Consider the following 24,485-nt stretch of genomic DNA (forward strand, 5'->3'; position numbering starts at 1 on the left):
GAGCTCTGGTAGGTTTGGGAAGTGCCCCTTGCCCTGGGGAACCTGTTCAGTGCCAACCACCCTCTGGTGGAAGAACTTTTCCCTAAAATCCAACCTACCCCTGCCCTGGCACAGCTCCAGCCATTCCCTGGATCCCACCACTGGTCACAGGGAGCAGAGATCGGAGCTGCCCCTCCTGAGGGAGCCGCAGATCCCAGGGAGGTCCCCGAGGGAAGAAAATCCTGGGAAGGTTCCTTATTATTTGGGGGGAAAATGGAAGTTGCCACCTGGTTTTCACCCTGAGCCAGAAATTCAGAGCAGCTTCATGTTCTCAGCACGGAAAATTTGTAACCAACTCAATCCCACAGAGTTGAATACATTGAATATACATGAAAAAACATCTGGGAATATGAGAGATCAACGGGTGCAGGATTTGGGACACATGTCCTAAATCCAGGTCTAACCCCCTGTTTTATGTATAATTATTCAACTGTTAAACCAGAGCTGCAGTTCCTGTACTGTCAGCGAGTCAAAGGATGTGGCATTTCATGATATGATTTAGTGGGTGTGGTGGTGGTTGGTCAAGGGCTGGACTTGATGATCTTGGAGGTCTTTTCCAACCTTAATGATTCTTTTTGGAAACCCAATTTAAGAGTATTTTTTTCAGCTCTTAATCCCAGAAATAAGAACAGCCCTTCCCTGTATGTAGCGAGAGGTAAGAGGAGCCCATCTGCACTGGGGATGCATGTGTGAATAAATAATTTAGAGAGAAGTTAAAACTGCAACTTCCTTCACGGCCTGGAAATGAGTAAAACACGTTTTGCAATCAAATCCAAATGTGGTCACACACAGGGAATCAGCCATTAGACACTTGGAATCACACAACAAACTGTTGAAAGCTTCAGATATTTCTATGTTTAAATGTTATTTCACTTCAAGACTGGAAAAAAACCCAGCATTTTTGAGGAAAAAACTCAATATTTTTGAGGAAGGAACGAGAATGTGAATATTCAAAATAAACCACCTATGGTAAAACAATCCTCAAGAGGAATGTGGAAGTAAAAGGACCTTAATTTTTTTGTCACAAGGGCCTTGAAAGTAGTGGGTTATCAAATGAAATTGTTAATATATTAATAGTAGTTCTAGTTTTGTTCTGTTTCCTAACATTGCGTTAATGTGTTTGGGGTTTATATCACAAATTAATTATTGCAGGTTGTATTTCATGTTTGTATCACCCAGAACAAGACAAAATAACTGAGCACTCTGCACTCTTTCAATGTTTTTAAAACACAAACCTCAACCAGAATTCAGCCCACAAAGACCTTAAAAATTACTCAAGAGAAACATCTTTTAAAGTCGTGTCACCCAGCACCAAAAAGCCCCTACACTCTGTTTGAAATGCATTTTTATAATTATATATACTGTGTAAAAATTATAATTAAAAAATCCTCGCCACGGCTAAAAATTCAATTAAATAAATTAAATAATTAAATAAATCAATTAAATAAATAAAGCAAAACTAGAAACTGCCAACAAGACTCGATATTTGTCTTTTTTTATCCTCTTCATTAATTTCTTTGGATGCTTTTAAATTCCAAAGGCACTGATTTTTCCCCCTTGTTTTAAGACAACGAGAAGATGTTTTGATATGTAGCATCTTCCCCATTAATCCTGAGTCAAAGAGAGGGAAGACTTCAGCATTATTCCCTAAAAATTCCAGCATTATTCCCTAAAAATATCATCTCTCTGACAACCTTCTCCCTCCCTTTCCCAGCCTGGGATAACTGAATTACGGAAAACTGAACGGAAGGGGCCGAAAAGGGTCAAATTACAAAATTTCTGTGTTTCAATCACATTTAACTCCAGTTTTCAGCAGCCAACACGGAGCTCAAACACAACCCAAGTTGTCCTGTCAGTGCCCAGTTCCAGAGAGAAGAGATTTCACTGTAATTTATTGATTTCCTTTATTGCTGATGCCAAAAAAAAAAAAGAGAAAAGCCTGATTTTTTTTTTTTCCCTGGGACATTATAGAGCCCTATCTAATTATATACTCCATCAACCAAACTCAATTAAAGAATAATATGATGATGTGTAGGAAACCACTCAGATATATGCAGGCAGTTTAAGCAGTTCTAATTACATTCTAATATTTTTTAATCCATCATAATGAGCTTTTCTTCCCATTCTCAGAGCGGGGGGGACAACGTGTAAGTTAATATTTATATCCAGTGTGTCATTATCTGTTTGTGCTTATCACTGAAAATATAAATAAACACACTAATGGACTAATAAGTCCACTGAGTTCACCAGGCACCAAAATCTATTTCCAGTTTAAATGGGAATTTTTAATTGCTAGGAATGGCTTTGCCCAGGCTTTCAGTTCACTCTTAAAAAAACCAAGCTTAAGAAAGGAATGTTTCAATAGATAGAAATTATATCCAAGATTTTTCTACCAGGAAACTGGTTTTATAAAGTATTTGGCATGTTCAAAGCAACCACATGGTACTAATAAATCCACTCAAGCTCCCGCTGCAGCTCCCAGAAATCTCTGGAATTCGTAAAAATGACAAGAATTATCGTTTTTACTGCTGCTAAAATGTTCTTTTTGGGGTCACAAGGCCCCCAGCCCTGCCCTGCTCTGCTGTTTCTGCCCCTGCACCACAAAGTGATGGTTTGGACTCCAGAGAAATCATCAGATTGAGCTTGAAATGCTGCAAAAAAGCCCCGCTCGGGAGGTCAAAAGGGATTTAGAGCAGCTCTGACGTGGAAATCCCAATTTAATTGCTCTTTTAACACGTATTTAATATCAAAACTTGCTCAGTATCTCACCTGCCACCGTCTGAGGGCACGAAAGGAAGCAGCTGAAGAAAAATAAAAGCATTAAGCACACGTTTAATTGAAATCCTGCCCGTTATTAATGAACCAACCTCCTCTTTTGAGCTTCAGAGTCTCTCCTGGCTCGTTCCAAGGCCAGTTCTTCAGCTATTCTTTTCTTCAGCTCTTCATTACTAACTGCAATTAGAAGAAAAACGCAATTAAACCTTAACAGAACACAAAAATATTCCCAATTACAGAAACAACTGCATAACACGGCGCTTTAGTTTGTTTATTTGCTTTTTTTTTTTCTTCTACAGAGCAGCTGGAGTGCTTTTTGTGCTTTTAACCAGCTTGGAAATTTTAGCCCACACAACATTTAGTTAAAATTCCTCTTTTTTTTTTTAAAAAATTACTCTTCTCAAACGGTTTTTCAATTAGTGCAGCCTGCTGAAAATTAAACAACACGCACTATATGTTAAATTAAATGCATTTTTCTTCAGGAATTATGCCTTTGTAGAGTAAAATCGGGGGGGATGGGACAGAGACATAAATAGTAAAGTCATAAAACGCTGGGTTTTATTCATACAGAAGCAAAGGAGGTGTCTTTGTGTGAAGAATCAAGTATTTCCAGCTGCATATTTTACCCAGCAAAGCACTTACAACATCCTACATATCCAGGTTTCCAGTTCCTATTGTTAGACAGGGATTTTGCCTCAAATCCTCCAAATTTTTTTTAACCAAGCAGACAAGAAAGGAATGTTTGCCTCCCTTAGGTTGTGTCAGATGAATTAATGAAAGAAGAAATGGAAAAGCAGGGAAGCAACTTCCTCAAGAATATGAATTGAGTTTTCCACACAAAGGTAGGAAAGTGGGAGAGTCACCAATCCTAGACAGACACCTATAAAACTACCAAAATCCATGGAATAAAGCTCTGCCTACACCAGCTGGAACTCTGCCTGACTCTGGAATTCCAGGACAGGCAAACAGGCACTTCCCTCATTCCCACGAGGCTCAGATCCCACCCTATGGAAGCACAGACATCCCATCCCAAAACCCCCAGAACTTTGAGCAAAAAACAAAAAAAATGCTGAATTTCAGGAGGTGAAACAACCCCCTGGAGCAGCAACAACACCTCTGCTGAGGGGGCTCGAAGCCAGGGAAGGAGATTTCCACCACCTCCTTCCCCAGGAGCTGGATTTATCCGCAAATATTGGTGTGAAACGAGGCTGCGTTCTCGCTCCAACCCTTTTCACAGTCTTTTTCAGCAGGATGCTCCAAAGGACCAGGGCAGACCTCGAGGATCAGGACGGGATCTACATTTGATATCATACTGATGGAAGCCTTTTCAACCTGAAGGCCCACACCAAGACCTTAAACCATCTTGTCCAGGAGCTGCTCTATGCTGATGACGCCGCCCTTGTTGCCCACACAGAAGCAGCTCTGCAGCGTTTAACATCCTGCTTTGCAGATGCTGCTGAGCTCTTTGGGCTGGAAGTCAGCTTGAAGAAGACAGAGGTTCTCCATCAACCTGCACCTCAGGAAGTCTCCCTTCATCCCCACATCACCATTGGCCAACCAGAGCTCAAATCAGTCCAGCAGTTTAATGACCTGGGTGGCCTCATCTCCTCGGATGGTGAGATGGATGGGGAGATAGACAACAGGTTGGCAAAGGCACAGAGAGTTTTTGGAAAACTCCATAGAAGAGTTTGGCAAAATAAACACTTGAAGACAAGCACAAAGATCAGTGTTTACAGAGCCATAGTGCTGTCTACTCTCTTCATAGAATCATAGAATCATAGAATCAGACGGGTTGGAAAGGACCTCTGAGATCATCAAGTCCAACCCTTGATCCACTACCACCACAGTTGCTAGACCATGGCACTAAGTGCCACGTCCAGCCTCATCTTAAAAACCTCCAGGGACAGAGAATCCCCCACTTCCCTGGGTAGCCCATTCCAATGGCTGAGCACGCTCTCTGCAAAGAATTTCTTTCTAATATCCAACCTAAACCTCCCCTGGTGCAGCTTAAGGCCACGGCCTCTTGTCCTACTGCTGATTGCCTGGGAGAATGGATCTTATATGGATCTGAATCATGGGTCACCTACTGCCACCACCTGCGACTCCCAGAACGCTTCCATCGACGCTGCCTCTGCACAATCCTAAACATCCACTGGTCAGATGATGTGACCAATCCATCTGTTCTAGAACAAGCAGCAGTCACAAGTATTGAGGTCATGTTGTAAAACACAGTTGTGCTGGGCAGGGCACGTCTCCAGGATGAAGAACCAACCACCCCTCCCTAAGATCTTGCTTTATGGGGAACTCACCACCGGCTGCCGCATGAGAGGAGCCCCGAAGAGGAGATACAAGGACTGCCTGAAACAACATCTCAGCCTTGGCCATATTGATCACCATAACTGGTCTACTCTGGCCTCAAACTGGGAGGTCTGGAGACACACCATCTATAACACAGCTGATGCCTTTGAGAACTGAAACAGGAGACCAGGCCCAAAAGAGTTAACTAAGGAATCTGGGCCTGCTAACGAGCTACCAACATCCAAAACCATCTGTGCTTGTTCTGTTCTACTTACTGGACCAAAGCTTAAGAGAATAGTACAAGAACATGTCATAGGCCTAGAGGTGATAAATTAGAAATGCAGTAGGATAAGGTAGACATTTGAATAGAAGAAATAGGCCGGGAGCCAGGGTTTTCTCCAAGCTTCAGTGAGCGGGTCAAGAACAATGGAAGAGAAGGAAGGTCAAGCTGAGGAAGATGAGTTTAAGCCCCCAGACCCATGGAGGAAGAGTGGAAGTACCCTCAGGATTGAGGGCCAAGAGAAGCACCGCCCCAAGCCCCGCCTGAGCTCCACCTATACTCCATCTATTATTAATATGCATAGATAGATGTTGTAATCGCTTGAATATGCGTTTAATCACAGCTGAAGATCGTATAAAAATGCTGATTTTGTGTGAAGCTTTCGAGCAAGTCTGCCCAGCGCGAGCTGGCTGGCTCCCAACGCTGAACAAACAAATACCTTGCTGCTTAAAGATAAAAAAGTCTCTGAGCAGTTTCTCGGACCGAGTTTTTCGGATTCAGAACGCACACAGGGTCACCCTTGAGGAGAAAAGACAACGCAGAAAGAACCGTGTCCTGCAGAATTTACCACCTAAGGAGTCTTTCTGCTGTGCCTTTTGCAGCCGGACGTGCCTGTCTCGTATTGGCCTTTTTAGCCACCTTTGCCTTTTTAGCTTGTGACAAACGTGGGCAGAGCCCTCCCCAGATCTTCGTTCGCGAAGCCCGGCCATGATGATTATCCCAAAATCATTATTCCCCATTCCCACAATAGTTTCGCTGAGCCCAGCGTGCAATGTGTCTCATCCCGAAGCAGCCTCGGAAAACTGGGAGTTTTAGGAATGGAGGAAGCAGCTCCATCAAGTTTATGGGAGTCTCAGGCAAGTAATTCAGTTATAAACATCTTAAGGAAAGCAGAAGGAATCAATATCCTGGAGTCAATCTCCAGGGAATGCTGAGACGACACAGAGGGAAAAATGGGGGGGACATTTGAGAGAGCCCAGCCTAAAAACGTAACAAAACAGGTGCAAATTCCGAGGTGAAGATGAAACTTTTCCCACATCGCCGCCACAAACCCGGCTGGAAAAGCAAAGCCCTGTTTTATTGGGAATATCTGGGCTGGCAGCAGCATCGATATCTTGTTGAGCAGCATCTGCATCACGAAATTTATTGTTCTGGAGCGCAAAAAAAATGAGTACAAGAACTCCAGCAGACCATGGAATGGTTTAAGTCGTAATGAGAAAAGAAAAGCCAATAAAGACATTTGCCCTTAACAATCAATTAAGCTGCTCATTGATCAGCCAGCTACTAATAGGGAATAAAAGTGGAGCTATAGATCATTCAATAGAATTATTGTAAGATACAACCGGGGAGCTCCCAAATGGGAACTTTGTGGTGTTTCAGTTAAAAAAGCTGCAGTTCTAGGAGGAGGAGGGATTTGTTCCAGGGGGAAGAAGCATTTAAAAAGAGAAAAGCTAATTTATTGCAAAAGAAGACTGTAGATAAATGAATCACATTTCTCTGATGGTAATTTCTGCTCACACTCCAGGGCAATAAAACAAGACTGTTGACTGTTGAAGTACCGGGGAATGTCAGAACCTGGGGGGTGCAAGACTGCTAAAATATTCATATATTAATATAATTGTATTAAAAATTAAATTTAAATAATTTTTTTAGCCATTCCCACCCCCTTTAATATTTTAAGTTCTTCAGGGTGCTAATGCACAGCTCCCATCACAAACCACTGTGGAGATCTGATATTTCTTATCTGTCCACCTTTGAAAGACGTGGTCCTTTTTCCCCCCCTTTCATGCACAGGTTCAAACTTCAAAAAGGCTACAGATTAAATAACCATTTGTTATTATTGAAACCATTTTTATTATTTTTGTTATTTTATTATTTAAACCACTTTTTATACACTGCAAGAGCACATATTTGGTTCAGGGGTAATTTCCCCTCCCCCTACAAACACGAAAAGGGAAATTCAGATCCTTTTGTATTTAAAGCTTTAAGTCCTGAAAGCAAGAGGACAAAAGAGCCAAGGATAGATCTGGAGAACCCATAAATTACATCCACTCCGTGTCTATTGGTCAAAACCCGTGACCAGGCCCAGGGAATAGAAGAGAGGAATTCCAGAATAAAAGTTACAGCATTTTTACTCCACTTTTCTGTTAAATTATTCCAGTTGGCATCATGTCTTCAGATGGACCTGAAGGGTGAAAGGATGGTGTGGTGAAAAGGAAGGTTTCAACACTTTTCCCTTTCAGTTTTTTCCAGACAAGGAAGAGACCAAGATCCCATCCAACAACCTGAAAAAGGGCTTATTCTGCCACCTTTTTAAAAGGCCAGGAGCCCTGATTTCTGCTAAAAATATATTTATAAAGACAAAGAACATGTAAAGCCATTTGATGAAACCTTTGTGTTTATTCTCCCACTTGTGCTTCAGCATCAGACAGGTAAGAAACCAGAAAGCCAATTCCATGTTTCCCAGGTCCAAAAAGCTCTGGAGAGTCACAGGGACAACTGAGGAGGGCAGAGGAGAGAAGGGCCCTGAGGAGCTGCTCATTCCCAGCGAGTCCTGAGGGCTCAGATATATAAAATGTGCTCCATTTTGGAATTCCAGGAGCAGGAGCAGGGAAAAGACAAGACAAGACACGACGACAACAATTTTTGAGGAGCTCTCAGCAATTTTATCCCTCGGGTTGGTGCACAAGGGCAGGTGCAGCTCAGCTGCTCCCATAGTATTTGACTCTAACTCCTCTGTTCTTTCTCATCCCAAGATCCAAATCCAGAGCTTTCCCCTCTCATTCTAAAGCAGTTGCCTCATAGAAAAAAAAAAAAAAAAGAAACAATCAGCAGGATATCAAGATTTTAACCCAAAGCAATAAACAACCCACCCCGGGGAAAGCAAGACACCTGCAGCCTCCAAAATGTGAGCCTGCAAAACCAGGAATGGGATGTGGACAAATTAATCAAATCACTTGCAGCCTGCAGAGCTGGGAATCTGCCCATTAGCCTCTCATTTGCAAAAAATCATTAATGGAAGCAGCATTTATTAGCAGGCAGCTTCAGTAAATTCTCTTGAAAGGGCAGGTGCATTAAGTCATTAATGAAGAGACACTTAGGTTTGATACAATCAAAGGCCTTTAAGGAAATGCTCAGATAAATGATATGCAGAGAATGAATTTACAACCAAAAAAAAAAAAGGAAGAAAGAAAATAAACAAGTCTATTTAAGCTATTTAGTGAAAGTTTTGCTGCTAAAAAAACTGTCCAGTGAACGGGAGATCCTTCAGAAAGCAAATTCTCCGAGGGCAGCACGGAACCGTATGTGACCCCCCCCCCGGACATCTGACCATCTTAATAGAGATAAACATGGGATTTTATGGAAAAAGACTTCCCAGGATGGAACAGCACAGCCCCTCTGGGCAACACATTTCCATGGCTGACTGACCTGAGGGCAAAAAAGCTTCTCCTCCCAGGTCCAAAGCACTTGTTTCACCTCTGCCTGGGGTTTATTGTCGGGAACCACCACGAAGGGACTGGTTCTGTTGTCTCAGAAACTTCCCTGCTGGAAGGACACTTCCAAGCCTAACAATTCCAGGTCCTCCAGCCTCTCCTCTTGAGTTCCAGACCCCAGCCAAGGAGCTCTGGGGCTAAAACTTCTGCCTTCAAACCAACAAGGAGATGCCCCATCCCTGGAAGTGTCCAAGGCCGGGCTGGACGGGGCGTGGAGCAACCTGGGATAGTGGGAGGTGTCCCTGCAAACACATTTTGGGTTGGGGTTGCAAGGGATCTTCCAGATCATCTCCTTCCAACCCCCTGCCACGGGCAGGGACACCTTCCACCAGAGCAGTTTGCTCCAAACCCTGCCCAGAGCGGCTTTAAATAAACTACAATTACACAAAAAAAGGCAGCTCTTGGTTTCTATTCATCCTTCCACCACACAGGCTTAGAAAACTGCAGTGAAGCTGACAGGGCAGCACTGAAAAGATCTTTATTTTTGCACTGGTTTTTTTTGCAATATTTGAAATGTAAAGGTAAATCCAAAGGAGGAAGAAAAAGAAAACCCCAAACCACCAAAGAACAGCAACGAGGGGCACGATCTATAAAGTGGAATTGGAGAACACAGCTCCAAGGGACGTGCTGAGCATCAACAGGAACAGGAAGGCTTCTTTTTAGTGCTGGAAGAACTATTTCCCAGTGAATTCCTGCAGCATTTCTTGCAATACTTGGTATTGGCAGCTGAGCATCGGGGCAGGCAGAGCACGGATCCAACAGGGCACTTCTCCAGGATGAACATTCCCCAGCTCCCTCGGGACGAGGAACCTCTCAGGGCTGCCTTCAGCCCCATCCTCTGTCCCAGCTGCTGGCAGGGCAAGTGGAGCTTGGAAAACATTCCAGTTAATGAAGATGTCAGGGGGAAAATCCCTAACTGTGCATTAGGAGCCATAAATATTGAATGAGGAAGCCCACACGGGCAGCCTGGTGCCTTCCCAACCTCAGCCTGGGGGCTCACCCACGTATTAAAGGTCTTCCACACTTTTCCCACCCACATTCCAACTTGAGATGTGTAATATGTGAATATCATAATATGCAAATACCCTCCATTTATTCTTTCTGCTTCATAAATGCCCTAGTTGGGTCCATACCTAAATTCCACAGGTCACACAAAAATCTTCAAAATCAACAGGATGAAATTCTTTCTTCAGGTTGCCCACAGAAGCTGTGGCTGCCCCTGGACCCCTGGAAGTGTCCAAGGCCAGGCTGGATGGGGCTTGGAGCCACCTGGGAGAGTGGAAGGTGTCCTGGAACTGGATGGTCTTTAAGGTCCCTTCCAACCCAACCCACTCTGTGATTTCATGCACAGCAGCCATTTCAGTTGAACAGCAGAGAAAAGACAAAATCTCAAATCCCTAATTTAATTTAGAAAGAGCAGCCAACTAGATAAATGACAGGCACTCCAGTAACACACAATAATTTCCACTAAACCGGGAAAAAATTACGTATTTCTCATTCAATTAAACAACCAGAAAATGCTGTTCCCTTTCCTGACATTCTCCAAAATCTGGGTCACCCCTGAACTCAGTTCCTTGAGGTCCAGGCTGAGGTGTCCTGGGAAATCCGTGGGGGATGTTCCATCCCCACCTCCCCAGCCACGAGCTGGGTGGAGCTCCAGCTCCAAACTGGTCATTCTGACCAGCCCCAAAACTCACCCTTAAAGGCCTCCTAAACCCACAAATTCTCCATAAAGCCACAGAAATGTTCCCTGCGCGCCAAAGAAAAGAGGGAGATTCCTATTTTTTGAAATCCAAGTGTGATTTCAATGTCAGTTAAAGCCGTGGGAAACATTTGGTGTGCTCAGATCACGTTCAATGACACCATTCCTTAATTATTAGTTTTCCAAGAGCCCGGATTTGCTGGGATAAGAACAGAAGAGGAAGCAAGACAGTGTTGTAATTCTCAGTGCACCAGTGTAGCTGGCATACAATTGTTTTTAAAATTTATTAGGTTTCTAACGCTCTTTAACCCTGTAATAGTCAAAATTAGCCTTGCATTCAATGAAAACATAATGGACCATCCCTTCATTCCACCAGCACTAAAAAAAAAACCCTAAAAAACACGAAAAGAAATAAGTTATGTGCTTTAAAGAGCAGCATTTAAACTGTTGTGGGTTTTCTTAATTATCCTTTTAAAGAGCGTTCTCAAAAATAAATTCTGTTTTCAGCCTCTTCCCCTGAAATCCCCAATTCCAGGCACTTCCTCCAATCAGGAATTCAGCACAAGCACAAACCACGTCTCCAAGGACAGAAATTTGTATTAACTGTTAAATATTGGTAATGTGCAGCAATACTTTAACGAGCTCACAGGATAATTAAATACCAAACCAGCACAATTAAGTGTGCATAATTTAGAAATGTTTAATATTTTACTTTCCAAAGGCACTCTTGCATCTGTTACACTCTCTGTTTTACAATGTAAATGGGGGCATCAATCAATTTATTCTGATTTAAATCAGAAACAAGACCGTGCCTGAGCCACAAGTAACAAAACAAACTTAGTTCCTATTAGAGTTGGAACATTTTCTTTTCAACATCCCATCAGTGCTGGAGCTTTAGCAGTAAATCCCAAGGGATTTAGGAGGGGGGACTGGAAAAAAAAACCAAGGGAGAGCAAGATTAGGAGGTTTGTGTCTGGTTGTACCTGCCTGGGCCTGACAGGGATATTTAACAAGAATGACTCATTTCTGAGATTTGCAACTAAATAAATGTCCTGATTCATTAACCAAAAATATGGAATTTTGACACAGGAGAAATGTCCTGTCACGGGGGATTTAAATTCCACATTAACAGGTGACAGACACGGGGAAGTTCAAGAGAAGGAACATGAAAGGTGGGCAATAAATCTTGAAGTGTGTGACAGCCAGCAAATAAAGTCATTTCCCACCAATAAGTGGATTGAGGGAAAAAAAGTGTGTTAACAAAAAAAAAAAAAAAATCACCTAATTTTTCCTTTCTCCAGGAATTCCTGCTGTAATAGGGGGGTAAATGGTGGGAAGTTCTAATGGAACTTTTTCGGTTGCTCTCAACGCCCTCAAAGAATTATTTCACCCAAATTTCACCCAAAGCTTCATAACCCATCCTTCTCCCCCACTTCCAGAGATGGGAAATAATCCTATTTTTCTTATTTTATTTCAGCCATGAGACGTTTTTGCCATCCCGTTCATTTGAAATGATTAATAAAAATAATAATTTTAATTAAATGATTAATTATGTATATATTTAATATATATACATATGTATTTACTTGCATATAGCCATATATTTATTATATAGATATATTATTTATATCTTTATTATATCAATAAATATTATTATAAAATTATGAATGAAAATAATCATTTTAATTAAAAGCCTCACACGCCTTTACAAGTCTGTCCCTGCCTTAGATTGGACACAACAGCTGAGAATTGCTGCTTCAGCTGGGTGAGTAATCCCTACTCCACACACACTGCAAAGCTTTTCTTGCTCAGTACAATGGATAAAAGCATCAGGATTCCGTAATTCCACATTTTAAAAAAAGAAAAAAAATAGAAAATAATCACATTGTAAGCAATGATAAGAAGGATTTTATGAGTCTCCTTTCAAGAGGATTAAACATGTGGTGTCCCTTTCAGGACAATTGGAGTTGTCCAGTTCCTGATCTTTAGGGTTCAGAAGTTTCTTGTAAAGCCATTTTTATCTGCCAGGACAGGGACATTTACTGGGATCCTTTTCATCTGCTCGGACAAAATCGTTTCTAAACTCTTTCACTGGGTGTCTTTCCACAAACTCCTTCCATCACTGGAGAGGCCAGTGAAATAATTAAGTATTTCTTCACAGAAGAGCCAAGTAAAAGGGTTTATTAACTAAAACATCTCGAATTCTGCACTGAGAAGGGAAATGCAAAGAATTACCAACCACTGTTTCTCAGGCCCAACGCTCCCAAATGGGCCTTTTGGTCCTGTCAGGGCTCCAAAACCAGCAAATTTGGATGTTCAGTTCACCTCCCACCATCACCTCTACAGAGGATTCTCCAGCTGTGAATCAGTGGCACTGAAAAGCCAATTTTCCCCAATTCCAGCTCTTGGATTTGGGCAGGAATTGGGAGAGTCTCATAGCTGCTCATCGCTCCTCAGAAAGGCCTTGGTGAGGGCCTTTCCACCAGCAGGAAAACAGGATTGGGGAAGGAGCTTAGAGGGAATCTTTGAGGTTGGAAAAGACCTCCAGGATCATGGAGTCCAACCTGTGACCCATCCCCAGAGCACTGAGAGCCAGTCCAAGCCTCTCTTCATTCCAGTATTAAATGTGTGTTCCAGCCAAGCATCAGGAAACAAAGGCACCACCACCGGCTCCAGGGCTTTCCAAAACCTCTCTATCCCCTTCACACGGACCCAAGCTCTCCCAAATCCCACAGGATCACTGATGGAAGAGGGTTTACCACAGTCTTGCAACCCTCCATGATTCCCCTGGCTCTGCCTTTCCACAGTTGGACTCAATAATCATCTTTCCAGGGCCTAAAGGGGCTCCAGGAGAGCTGGAGAAGGACTGGGGACAAGGCAGGGAGGGACATGACACAGGGAATGGCTCCCCAGTGCCAGAGGGCAGGGATGGATGGGATATTGGGAAGGAATTGCTCTCTGGGAGGGTGGGGAGGGGCTGGAATGGATTTCCCAGAGAAGCTGTGGCTGCCCCTGGATCCCTGGAAGTGTCCAAGGCCGGGTTGGAGCAACCTGGGCTAGTGGAAGGTGTCCCTGCCCATGGCAGGGGGTGGCACTGGATGAACTTTAAGGTCCCTTCCAACCCAAACCAGTCCATAATTCTCTGATCTCAAGGGTCTTGTCCAACCTACGGGACTGGTGAAGAAATCCAGGAGGAAGGAGGATGGAAAGAATGATGCAGAATTTTCCAAGCACTGCTAAGGTGGAAGGGGAAGCACAGGGGGATCCAGAGAGGCAAATCTGTAATTAAACCAGGAAAAGACCAGAGTGATGGAAACAAGAGACTTTTGTAACAATTCTGCATCCACTGGGGAGCTCCCTCATCTGTGCTGGACACCTCCCTCTGAGGAAACTTCTAGCAACAAAACTCTTAATATTCCAATCAATTAAGCTGCAACATGCACTGCAGGACACAGGAGTAGCTATTTTCCCTTTGCAAATCAGTTTAACAGCACAAAGATAACCTGTGATCTCTAAACTGGCCAATGACCAGATCAGGACCCACATTGTCACCAAGCCTTGGCAAGATTTCAGAGAACAAGTAAATCAACTCGTTACCCTTGAGAAATCTGTGACCAGTGGGGCTAAAATTGGCTGATAAATTCCAAATTTACCCTGGGAAAGAAGGAAGAGAAAAATAAATTAAACAGGAGTCCGTGAAGCAGCAACAGTGGGGAAAAAACAAGCAGTGAAAGTGGGTCTTCACAGGGAAAGGTTAATGAAAGAAAAAAGGGTTTCACCCAAAGATAACACTCATCAATACATCTGTTGATCCCATTGAACAGATTTCCCAGAGGTTGGAGCTGCATGGAAAGATAAATCAGCACATCAAACTCCTGCCCTGGACATTTAAGGCCACGTAACAGCCAAGCACTAAGTTTTAAAGGGATTAACAATTTTCCAGCAGGAGTTGATTATTCAGGGGGGAAAAGGGTCACTATCTCCACATCAAACCATGAGGGCAGGGAAAGCAGTAATTCCACAATTGGTTTATCCAGCTCAGATGAAAAGCACGTCCAGGGTCGTAATTCCTGACTGGGGAAGAGGGAAAGAGTTTAAACAACCTCCGTGCAAAGATCCTGCACGTGAGAATCCCTTGGAATGGGAAGCAGGGGAGCAGCTCCGAGGATTCCCTCATGCCTTGAGGACATTCCCACTTTCTGACGTGTTTATTTTGGAGGAGAAGCTGGAAGTTAATTCAGTGACAAAGTGGCAGCACGCTCCTTTCACGGGATGTTAACAGCAGGAGCCACGGGGGCAGATTAGAAGCAGGCAATATTCATCATTTCAAAGAAGTGCACCCCAAAAATAACTCCTGGCACAGGCACAGGGGATTTATTTCTCCCAAGGAAAGCGGTGGCTTAAAGCGTCATAGTGTGTCTTTCTCCAGCTTTATATTTCATCTAATTTATATTTCAATTTAATTATGAGCACGCAGCCACAGCGTTGCCAGCTCAGAAGTGTGGCCCTGTGTTGCTGCTTTTAATAATAAACTGCAAGCAGGCAGTAAACAAGCCCAAAACTATGATGTTTATGGCTCTTTTCATTATTCAGAAATTACACAGAAATGCTGAAACGTTTAAAAGTCTCACAGAACCATTAATCCAGCACCTCTGTTTTTAATGCTGTGCAATGAGATCTGCTAATAAAAATAACTTTGCAGGGGTCTGGGCCCTCAGCTGATAAAATACTTGCACCAGCTCTCCAACTATTTAGATTTAATTTATTGTCCTAGTGTTATTAGTTGTTAGAAAATCAAAATATTACAGATGGATGGAGTGAATAGGATTATTGCCAATTAACAGATCCAATTCCACTCCAGGAATAAACCACCTTCAGTAGGTTAATCCAGCACGAACCAGCAACTGGAAAAGCACCTCAAATACCAGAGAAGTGGATTCAGGGATTGAATTAAAAGTGCAGGGAAAAAGAAAGAGGCTGTTCCAGTGGGTAAGAGGTGAAATATGAAAATCCTAAGGAGAAGGAATAATCTGGCAGCAAAGATGCTCCCAATTAGTTCAGAAATACGGGAGAAATTCACTTTTTTCCTCATGTAAAACAATCTCTTTTCTCCTCAATAAAAGCAGCCAGTGAGTTCAACACAAACACAAGTGACAACTGAGTTTTGCCTGAGGACCAAAGGGATGCTTCTCCAAAAATTCCAGCTTCCTGGAATTTCAGATGAGCACCAAAGTCATTCTTCAACCACTGCCTTTACTAATTCTTCCCACCAATTTCTGCTGATATTTCTTTTTTCCCTCCTTAAATGTAATGATTCCATCTCCCCTGGTTGAGAAATGTCAATTAGTGGCATCAAGGATTAACTGACTCCTTCCTCTCAGGATGATTCCTCATAAAAGAAAGCCCAAGAAATAAAGAAAATGATAAAGAAAATGAAAAAAAAAAAATCAAGCATCTTGGATGAACCACTTGATTCCTTCAGGGCAAAATTCCAGAGATTAAGGAGAACAGGCTGGGATGAACCTCCATCTCTCACCCCCAGCCTGAAGGAGTAGCTTGGAATAGATCCTTGGTTTTTAGGTGATTAACATGAGGTGAAATCAAACAGGGTTAATGAGGCTAAAAATGGGAATCAGACAAAGCAGCTCCGGGAAGAATTGCCAGAGGGACACAACCAAGCTGGTAAAAACAGGGAAGAAATGTCCTGTCCCTCCTTTTTAAATTTAGATTTCAAACCAACAGCTTGGAGCACCTGAAAAGTGCAATTTTCAGGCTGCTCTTCCCCAAAAGTTCAGTAATAAATTTTAACATGAGGTCACTGAAAGTCAAGGAGTTGAGAGCACATGGAAGCCAGGATAGGGGGGAAAAAAACAGGAGCAGGAGGTAAAAGTGCATCCCATTCCCCTGAGGAAAAGGAGTCTCTAAGTGGGACCTGCTGTTTAACTAAAAAACAACCAACCCAGAGCTTTGCAGCAGCACAAAAAAAAAAAAAAATACACTTAACCTGCCTCATCTGACAAGTGATGAAGAGCTTTAGTAACACTTGGCTGCTGCCTGGAGATGAAAGGATAAAACAAAGCTTCTCTTCTCATCTTAATGTGATAAATCACCCATTTAAAGTGTTCTTTTATATCCCACTGAAGATTCTCTGCCTGGTAAATAAATGGTGATGGGAAGAAAAAGCAGAGTTTACTATTAAAAGCAAAAGGTTTTATGACTTGGAGGCCTGCAAGTTGTGTTACACCGAAGGAGTGGTGTTTTTCAATAACAGAAAGGGGAAAAAAAAATGCATTTAAACTCCTCTACTACTTGGAGATAAATTTGGATAAGAACATCTATTGTGCTGTAAAACCAGAGAGGATTCCAGGCAGCAGAATAACAATTTCCTTTATGGTGTTATCAAGGCTGACACCGGTGAAATCAAACAGCTCTGATTTGGTCATTGGGGTTTTATTCATTAAAAATATCGATACTTTTGAATTTATTCCTTAAGATAAAAAACAAAAAATCATTCACTGCTCTAAATGACTTCTGTTCCAACAATCCCTTAAATTACAAAGTCCTTTATCTTTGCCAATATCTGGTCTTTTTGACCCATAATCCCAGGAAGGTCTCTGAAGGACAAAGGAGGAACAGGAGGGGTTTATCCTGATGCCCAGAGGATCCTGCAAGGACACAGGTGGGAGATTTCCAACAAGGACCAGGGCAAATGTCTCCAAAACAGGCATTTTCTTCCGTCAAAATCTGATTTCTAATGGAGAATGTAACCAAAATTAAGAAAAAAAAGACGGAAAAACGATCAAAACCGGTTGCCAGGTAAGGTTTTAAATAATTTTAACACTAAAAAAAAAAACCAAACCACAGAAAATCCACCACACAGTCTTCCCACAAGTCTGGCTTAAAAACCAGTGGATAAACTGGCTCCATTTTCAGCAAGCTCAGCCCTAAGTCAGGCTGGGCTCTGGCTGCCTGTGCTCAAAGGCCAGGATTGAACTGGGAAATAATTCAGTGCTCAGAACTAGGAAAAGGCAATGGCAAGAATTCCATAATTAGGCCTTAAAACTCCTTTTTGCAGAGGGTTCCATGAGCTTTGCCCAGCCTTTTCCCCAGGTGAATTTTTCCTCTGTGTTTCCAGAGTTTCCCCAGTTTTTGGGTTGAGCTCACGAGAAATTAATCCAAGGATCACACTTACAAGGAGTTAATACAAGAACAGTTATTTTCCAAGGTGATTTTCCTGCTAAATCCTGGAAGATCATCTATTTTAAGCAGGCACAAATCAAAAAAAACAGGTGGTTCTAACTCTTATCTCCCAAGAATTGCTAAGGAAATATTTGGGATTTTGCTTGTTAAAGAGAAGGGGAATTCACTGCACTGAACCTGCCTGAGACCTGGGGATTTGTAGGAGGACACACCCAGTGCTCTTCCTTTAAATTCCATTTGGAATATCCCAAGTTCTCTCTCAGCTGTAAAATGAGAACCCCCCAAATCAATTAAATGTCCCCCTGATATTTGACAAAACTCATTGGGTTGGGTTTCTCCCTGACCCTCACGTAGGGATCAATCCCTCAATCCCACAGGCTCTTGAAAACCTAATTCCTCCATTTTCAGAACCCCTGGAAACCTCAGAATTCCAAGCTGGCCTTGGACACTTCCAGGGATCCAGGGGCAGCCACAGTTTCTCTGGGCAACCTGAGCCAGGGCCTCACCCCCCTCATCGTAAAAAACCTTCTTTAATCAAACTTAAAACAAATTTGTATCATGTCAAACCTTCTTTAATCAAACTTAAAACAAATTTGTATCATGTCAAGCCTTCTTTAATCAAAACAAATTTGTATCATGTCAAACTCCTGGCTAATATTAAACACAAATGTCATTGCTTGGAGTATATTTAAATTATGTTTAAATTTATTTCAGTTAAATAGTTCAGCTGTCCTTGGAGGGTGTTTCTGGATGGTTCAGATCACTGCACACCACGTTAGGATCACACCACACGTGGTCAGACAGGAGAGCATTAGATGAGGTCAGTTGTAACATCACATTTTAGGTTAAAATCATGATATTTGCAGGAGGAGTTTCAACACCTTTTGCCTTTTATTCTTGTTCCACTTTTAGTTTAAAATGCCTCGTTCCACGGGATGTCTGAGCACTCCAAATGCAATGAGAACAGGCAGCCAAAGGTGACACCTCCAAGACAATATTCCAGAGAAGAAGCCAAATGCAGCTTTGGAATTGGACACATCTTGGGAATACAGGGAATAAACCAGGCACATTCCAGCTCTTTTCCTTCACACCTTAAAAAATTTCTGTTCATAAGTGAGACGAACATTCATCAGGTTCTGCCTGTCTATGGAATGGTTTGGGCTGGAAAGGACCTTAAAGATCACCACCTTCCACCCTCTGCCATGGGCAGGGACACCTTCCACCATCCCAGGTTGCTCCAGCCTGGCCTTGGACACTTCCAGGCATGAAGCACAAATTCCTCTTACATAATTATGTCTCTTTTCCACACTCAATAACATCATTTATTGGTTTTCCAGCCTAATTTCAGCCCCCTTTCAGGAGGACACACCCAGAGGCCTCCCCAGAACCCCTCCCATGTCACACAGACACCAAAAACCTTCATTTGTGCACTCCTGGCTTCACCCCCCATGCAGAATTCCACCTTCCCTCTGCTCCTGCAATCCAGTGACAGGAATATCAGGCTGCACTGGAGCTTTGCTGCTGCACTGACAGCAGGGGAGTTTGGCACCTTCGGGGAAGCTACAAAACATTTCACCTTTGGATAATAAAATCCCTCCCATCAAGAGTGAACCTTTAGCCCAAAAAAACATCAATACACATCACTGCAAATAAAAGCTACCTGTGACAATGCAGTGGCAATGCACTGTTATTATTAATATTAATATTAATATTAATCTATAATGTGCAAATCGTGGCTTTCCAGGCTTCCAGTGGTCCCAGTGTGTTGCCTGAGGATTCCCACTTGATTTATGTCAGGTTTTAAGGACACTAAAGTTTAAAACCCTTTATGAGGATACACATAGGAGAACAAATAAACCAAAAGCAGAGCCCAGGCTCTCCTGGATCCTGAAGGAAGGGGGTAAATCCACATGGAACTGGCTGAGCTTTCACCGGTGTCTCCCAGCAAAGGGGATCAACCCCAGCATTGCTAAACCTGGTTATTATTTTTTTTTTCCTTTTCTAAAAATAAGGGGAATCCCACCAATGGAAATCACAAATGTCAGTTCATCTTTCAGTCTACACAGAGGAAAAAAAAAAATCTTGTTGCAACAAAAGGGTGGATGAGCAATTAATGCCTCAAAGGGCAAAGAACCGCCGGGGTTTTTATTTGCAGAGGGTTCTTGCTCAACTGGCACAAATTTAGGCAAACTCTGTAAACTTCCAGACACTCATAAAAACTGAGAACACAGAATTCAAAGTCACAGGCAATGCTGCAGAGCCTCCAACAACACTGATCATCAGCTATTCCAGTTTTACTTCTTTTTCCACCCAGTCCCTGACTAGCCATAATTATTAAATATCCTCAGGACGTGCTGCAACTCTTTAAAAGAAAAATTCAATAAAGAGAAATCTCCCTAAAAAACAAACAAGGAACAAGGGCAATGACTCTGGTGTCAGAGTTCTCTGGGGCTGCACGTGGCAGGAGACCAGTCCAGGTGGTCCCAGTGGTCCCTTCTCACCTTCAAAGGCTCCAAAATGCTCTTTTTGACTGAGCAAATGGATTTCCACACCCAAACCACGGAATCCTTCAGGCTGGAAGGGGCCACAGGAAGTTATTTTGTCAACCTTTCTGCTCCTGGCAGGGTCAGCCTTGAGATCAGCCCCGAATTGCTCAGGGTTTTTCCACGCTCACCTTGAAAGCTTCCAAGGATGGAGACCGGGCAGTGTCAGCGGGAAAACCCTTCTGGCGCCTCACTGTTCTCATCCTGGCAAAGTTATTCCTTATTTCCACTCTCCTGGTTCAACACCCACAATCTCCCGCCCTCACACAATCAGCATTGTGAAGAACCAGCTTCCCAGGAATCCCCAGAGCTCTGGGAATGCTGCTGTTGGGCTTGATTTTACTCGTTCCTCCAGCCATTCCGGGGCCCTCTGGAGAACAGCTTTGCCCTCCAACTGCCCCCTAAATTTGGGATCACCTGAGTGGAAGTGCCTCTGCTCCACTTCCTGCTCCAGGACGTGGATAGAGCTGTTCCACTCCTGCAGAATCCCACTCCAGCAGCTCCAAGGAGAGTCTGACCCAGCGGCCACAACCCTCTGACCCTGCACGTCCAAGCAGGGTTTGCAACCCTGAGTTATCCCAACCTGGATCCAAGGATATTGGGAGAGCTGAGCACCTTGCTGAAGGGGAGGTAAAGGACACCTGGGCCTTCTCCTGACCCCCAAATCCACTCATTTTCCAGCCTGGTTGGGCTTCCCCCTCATGCTGGGCTTTGTTTTTACCCCAAAGCTCTGTTAGCAGCCAGCCCAGCCTCCCAATATATCCATTCACGTTCCTGAGGGCTGGAATGGACTGTTCTTCCACTTGGAAGAGGTTTGTCCTCGAGGATCTCATATCTTCCCTCAAATCTGCCTCTGATGTGACCCCACCAACCTGCTCTCTCTGGAAGTTTGCTCTCCCAAAGTTCAGTTAAATCCTGGTTGTCTCTCCAGTTCCAACCTAATTCTTCAAATCCTCATTCCTGGACATCCCAACGATCCTTCTGACCGAGCCAAGACACCCCAGGCCACAGAAATTCCACCAAAAGACATAAACCAACCCTCCCCCCCCCAAAAAAAGACATCAATCCCCCAAAAATCAAGTCATGAAAAAATGCAAAGGTCTAACCCAATTCCTCCACAATTACTCCACAATAATTAGAGTTTGTGACAAATCCTTGACTGATTTGTTCTCAAAATGACAAAAATAGCAAATACAGCTTAAAAAAGGGGGGAAAAAAAAAAGGAAGAAGAAATGCTTAAATTCTCAGGAGTCTCAGCACCTCAGCATCATCTGTTTCTACAAAGGGGGGAAAAAAGCTTGTCTGAGGTGCTGAGACTCCTGAGAATTTAAGCATTTCTTCTTCTTCCTTTTTTTTTTTGCCCCCCATAATAAACCATTAGTGGATTTTCCAATATCCACTAAGCAAAAATGAAGGAAAGCATTCCCTTTGTCTGCTCTGACTGAAGCTTTAGGGATAATACACACACCCAGCAAAAAAAACCAAACAATAAACCCAAAAAACAAACCCACCCTTGTTGTCTGACCAAATTACCTTCCATCAATATTGCTTTAGGAACTACAGGCAGACTGGAAAGATTTTACACTTGTTAAATATTTTAGTGCATTTAATCTCACTCAGAAGTCAGAAAAGTGATCCAGGCAAGGCTCAGATGCTTTAAGATGTTGTATTTAGATGTCAGGTGCCCATGTAAGTGGATGTAATTTCATTTTCTGACCCCCCAAGTGAAGTCAATAAATTCATCCTCATTGGCAAGCACCAAGATGCACGTTCTTCCATGTAACCTCATCCATTATTCCTCCATCAAAAGCTTCACTTGAGGAGAGGGCTGGCTTGAACAGCTCTAATGTTTCTCCCTCCAGAGACCTTTTTTTTATTCTTGTAAAGTGCTCTTGGTCTGCGATGTAAAAGAACTGCACCAAAACCACTCCTTCTTCGAGCAGAAATGCTCCAGAAGGTTTTCCGAGCCCAAGAACGCTCAAGGAATTCTCAGAATCACGGGATGGTTTGGGTTGGAAGGGACAACAAAGACCATCCAGTTCCAAACCCAACATCTCCCACTATCCCAGGGTGCTCCAACCAGGATTTGAGCACTTCCAGGGATCCAGGGGCAGCCACAGCTTCTCTGGGCAACCTGGGCCAGGGCCTCCCCACCCTCCCAGCCAGGAATTCCTTCCCAATATCCCAGCTAAACACATTCTCTGTCACTTTGAAGCCATTCCCCCTTGTCCTGTCCCTCCATCCCTTCTCCAAAGTCTCTCCCCACCTTTCTTGTAGACTCCCCTCAGGCACTGAAAGGCTGCAATGAGGTCACCCCAAAGCCTCTTTTCCAGGCTGAACAATCCCAATTCTCCCAGCCCTTCCTGACAGGAAAGATCCTTCACCCCCCTGATGTACTCAGTGACCTCCTCTGGACTTGCTCCAAGTCTTTCAATAAATAAAAATATCCAAAAGAATGAAAAAAGCCAAAGCCCCATTTCCCCCCACACAGTGAGAAACAAAAGGAAGGCTCGAGGTGGGATATTGGGAAGGAATTTTTGGCTGTGAGGGTGGGGAGGCCCTGGCACAGGCTGGGAATTAGCAAAGAATTCCTGGGCTGTCCCAGCCTTCACCTCCAGCCCCCAGGGCCCAAATTCCCAGGTGCTTGTTCACAAGATCATGTCCCTAACTCAGGTTTAAGGATGGAAAGGCAGCAAAGAGCACAGGGAAAGCAGGAAGGATGGACAACTGTTATTTTATATAAATCCTCTACCTAGAATAATTCAGCACCAGAGCAAAATAGAGGCAAAAAAAAAAGAGAAAGGTACTATTTAAAAACATTAAAAAAAGATTCCCTTTTTGGCTGGAATGAGATGATCCTGGAGGTCCCTCCCAACCCAAACCACTCTGGGGTGGTGTGACAGAGACACCCCACCACAGACACCTTCAATTAAGCACCAGGAAAACAACTTTATGCTTCAGAAGAAAGAAAGATGCTCCTTCTATTTACTCCAGTCCTGCTGCAAAGCTGCCACAGGGCTTGGTTTTAATCAGTGCTGAGTTCCCTGGGTTGGGTTGGGTTTTTTTTTTTAAGTATCAAGGCAAAAGGCCCCGAGGGAGTTTCCTGTTATCAGGAATATTTCTGGAGCACTGATAAGAGCCTTCCTTGGACTTTAGAGGTTCCCCAAATCTCCAGCTGCAATCTCTGCTCTTCATTTCCACTCCTGCAGCCTGTGCTGAAATATTTTAAATCAGAGCAGTGGCTGCCTGGCACAGACACTGTTTGATGCATCAGAACAGGCCTCAGTAATGAAATACAAGGAGCAAAGAAAGCCACCCATCTGTGTGTCACTTATTTCCACCCTTCCATAACAGGAAAACAGCACATTTTCCTTTTAATGTTTGCTGGAGTGTATTCCAGCAGAACTTCAGCAGAACAAAGCTCAGTGTTGATTAAAGAAGCGAGAATTTGCCCTTCAGAACTCAAGAATTATTCGGGTTTTTGCTTGTTCTGTGGTGTTTTTAACAAGGTTTTAATGACAATACTGTGGAAAACCAAGTCTGACGAGCAGATGTTTTGCACTTTAATGTCAGAAGAAAACCAAGAGGAACCTCAAACTCACGTAAAAACCCACAAAAATAAGTTAATGTCAAGAAGCTCATCTCTCCAAAAAGGGCAATGAGTTCATTACAGAGCTCTGAAGGGCAAATTTGGTTTTCCTTCCTTCCTCCCAGTTAAAAGCCCAAAAAAGCAGGAGCAAACCTGCACCTGAGGAGCGGGGGGATCTCCCAGAGGGTGAGGAGGGTTCCTTCATCCGATCGATGAGGCTGTCGGAGAGCTGGAAAACACAACACCACGCACGGTCAGGCTCCTTTGGATCCCATTTCCCAGGGAAATGAACTCAAACTCACAAAAAAAAGAGCCCAGAAAGCAAATAGAAAGAGTTGACAGCTGGTAAAATTCAATTCCCAGAGAAAGAGAAACTTTTTTTCCTGTCATTTGCGAGGTGAGAGCTCCAAAAAACTGCACCGAGCAGCAGGATGGTGGCTCTGGTGGAAATAGTGTGGAAAAAGGAAAGGGAAAAGGGGGAAAGGGGGAAAGGGGGAAAGGGGGAAAAGGGGAAAAGAAAGGGGAAAAGAAAGGGGAAAAGGGGAAAAGGGGAAAAGGGGAAAAG

The 24,485-nt window shown here is 43.3% G+C and overlaps 1 protein-coding gene across 5 annotated transcripts in view; it reads right to left on the reverse strand.

The window, feature by feature from the left end:
• Positions 1-24,485, reverse strand: part of CHCHD3 (coiled-coil-helix-coiled-coil-helix domain containing 3) — a 150,066-nt gene that overhangs the window by 122,133 nt on the left and 3,448 nt on the right. For 4 of the 5 annotated variants that reach the window (XM_017807813.1, XM_017807810.1, XM_017807809.1 and 1 more), the window contains exons 2-3: positions 24,074-24,149; positions 2,907-2,991 (exon numbers count right to left, since the gene is read on the reverse strand). In XM_017807813.1, coding sequence (XP_017663302.1) covers positions 2,907-2,991; positions 24,074-24,149 — 161 coding nt within the window. The remainder of the gene's footprint in view (positions 1-2,906; positions 2,992-24,073; positions 24,150-24,485) is intronic. The other variant, XM_017807811.1, reaches the window with a different exon arrangement.

This window comes from Lepidothrix coronata, unplaced genomic scaffold, assembly GCF_001604755.1.
Source record: "Lepidothrix coronata isolate B3197 unplaced genomic scaffold, Lepidothrix_coronata-1.0 Scaffold20, whole genome shotgun sequence".
In the NCBI taxonomy this organism is placed as follows: Eukaryota; Metazoa; Chordata; class Aves; order Passeriformes; family Pipridae; genus Lepidothrix; species Lepidothrix coronata.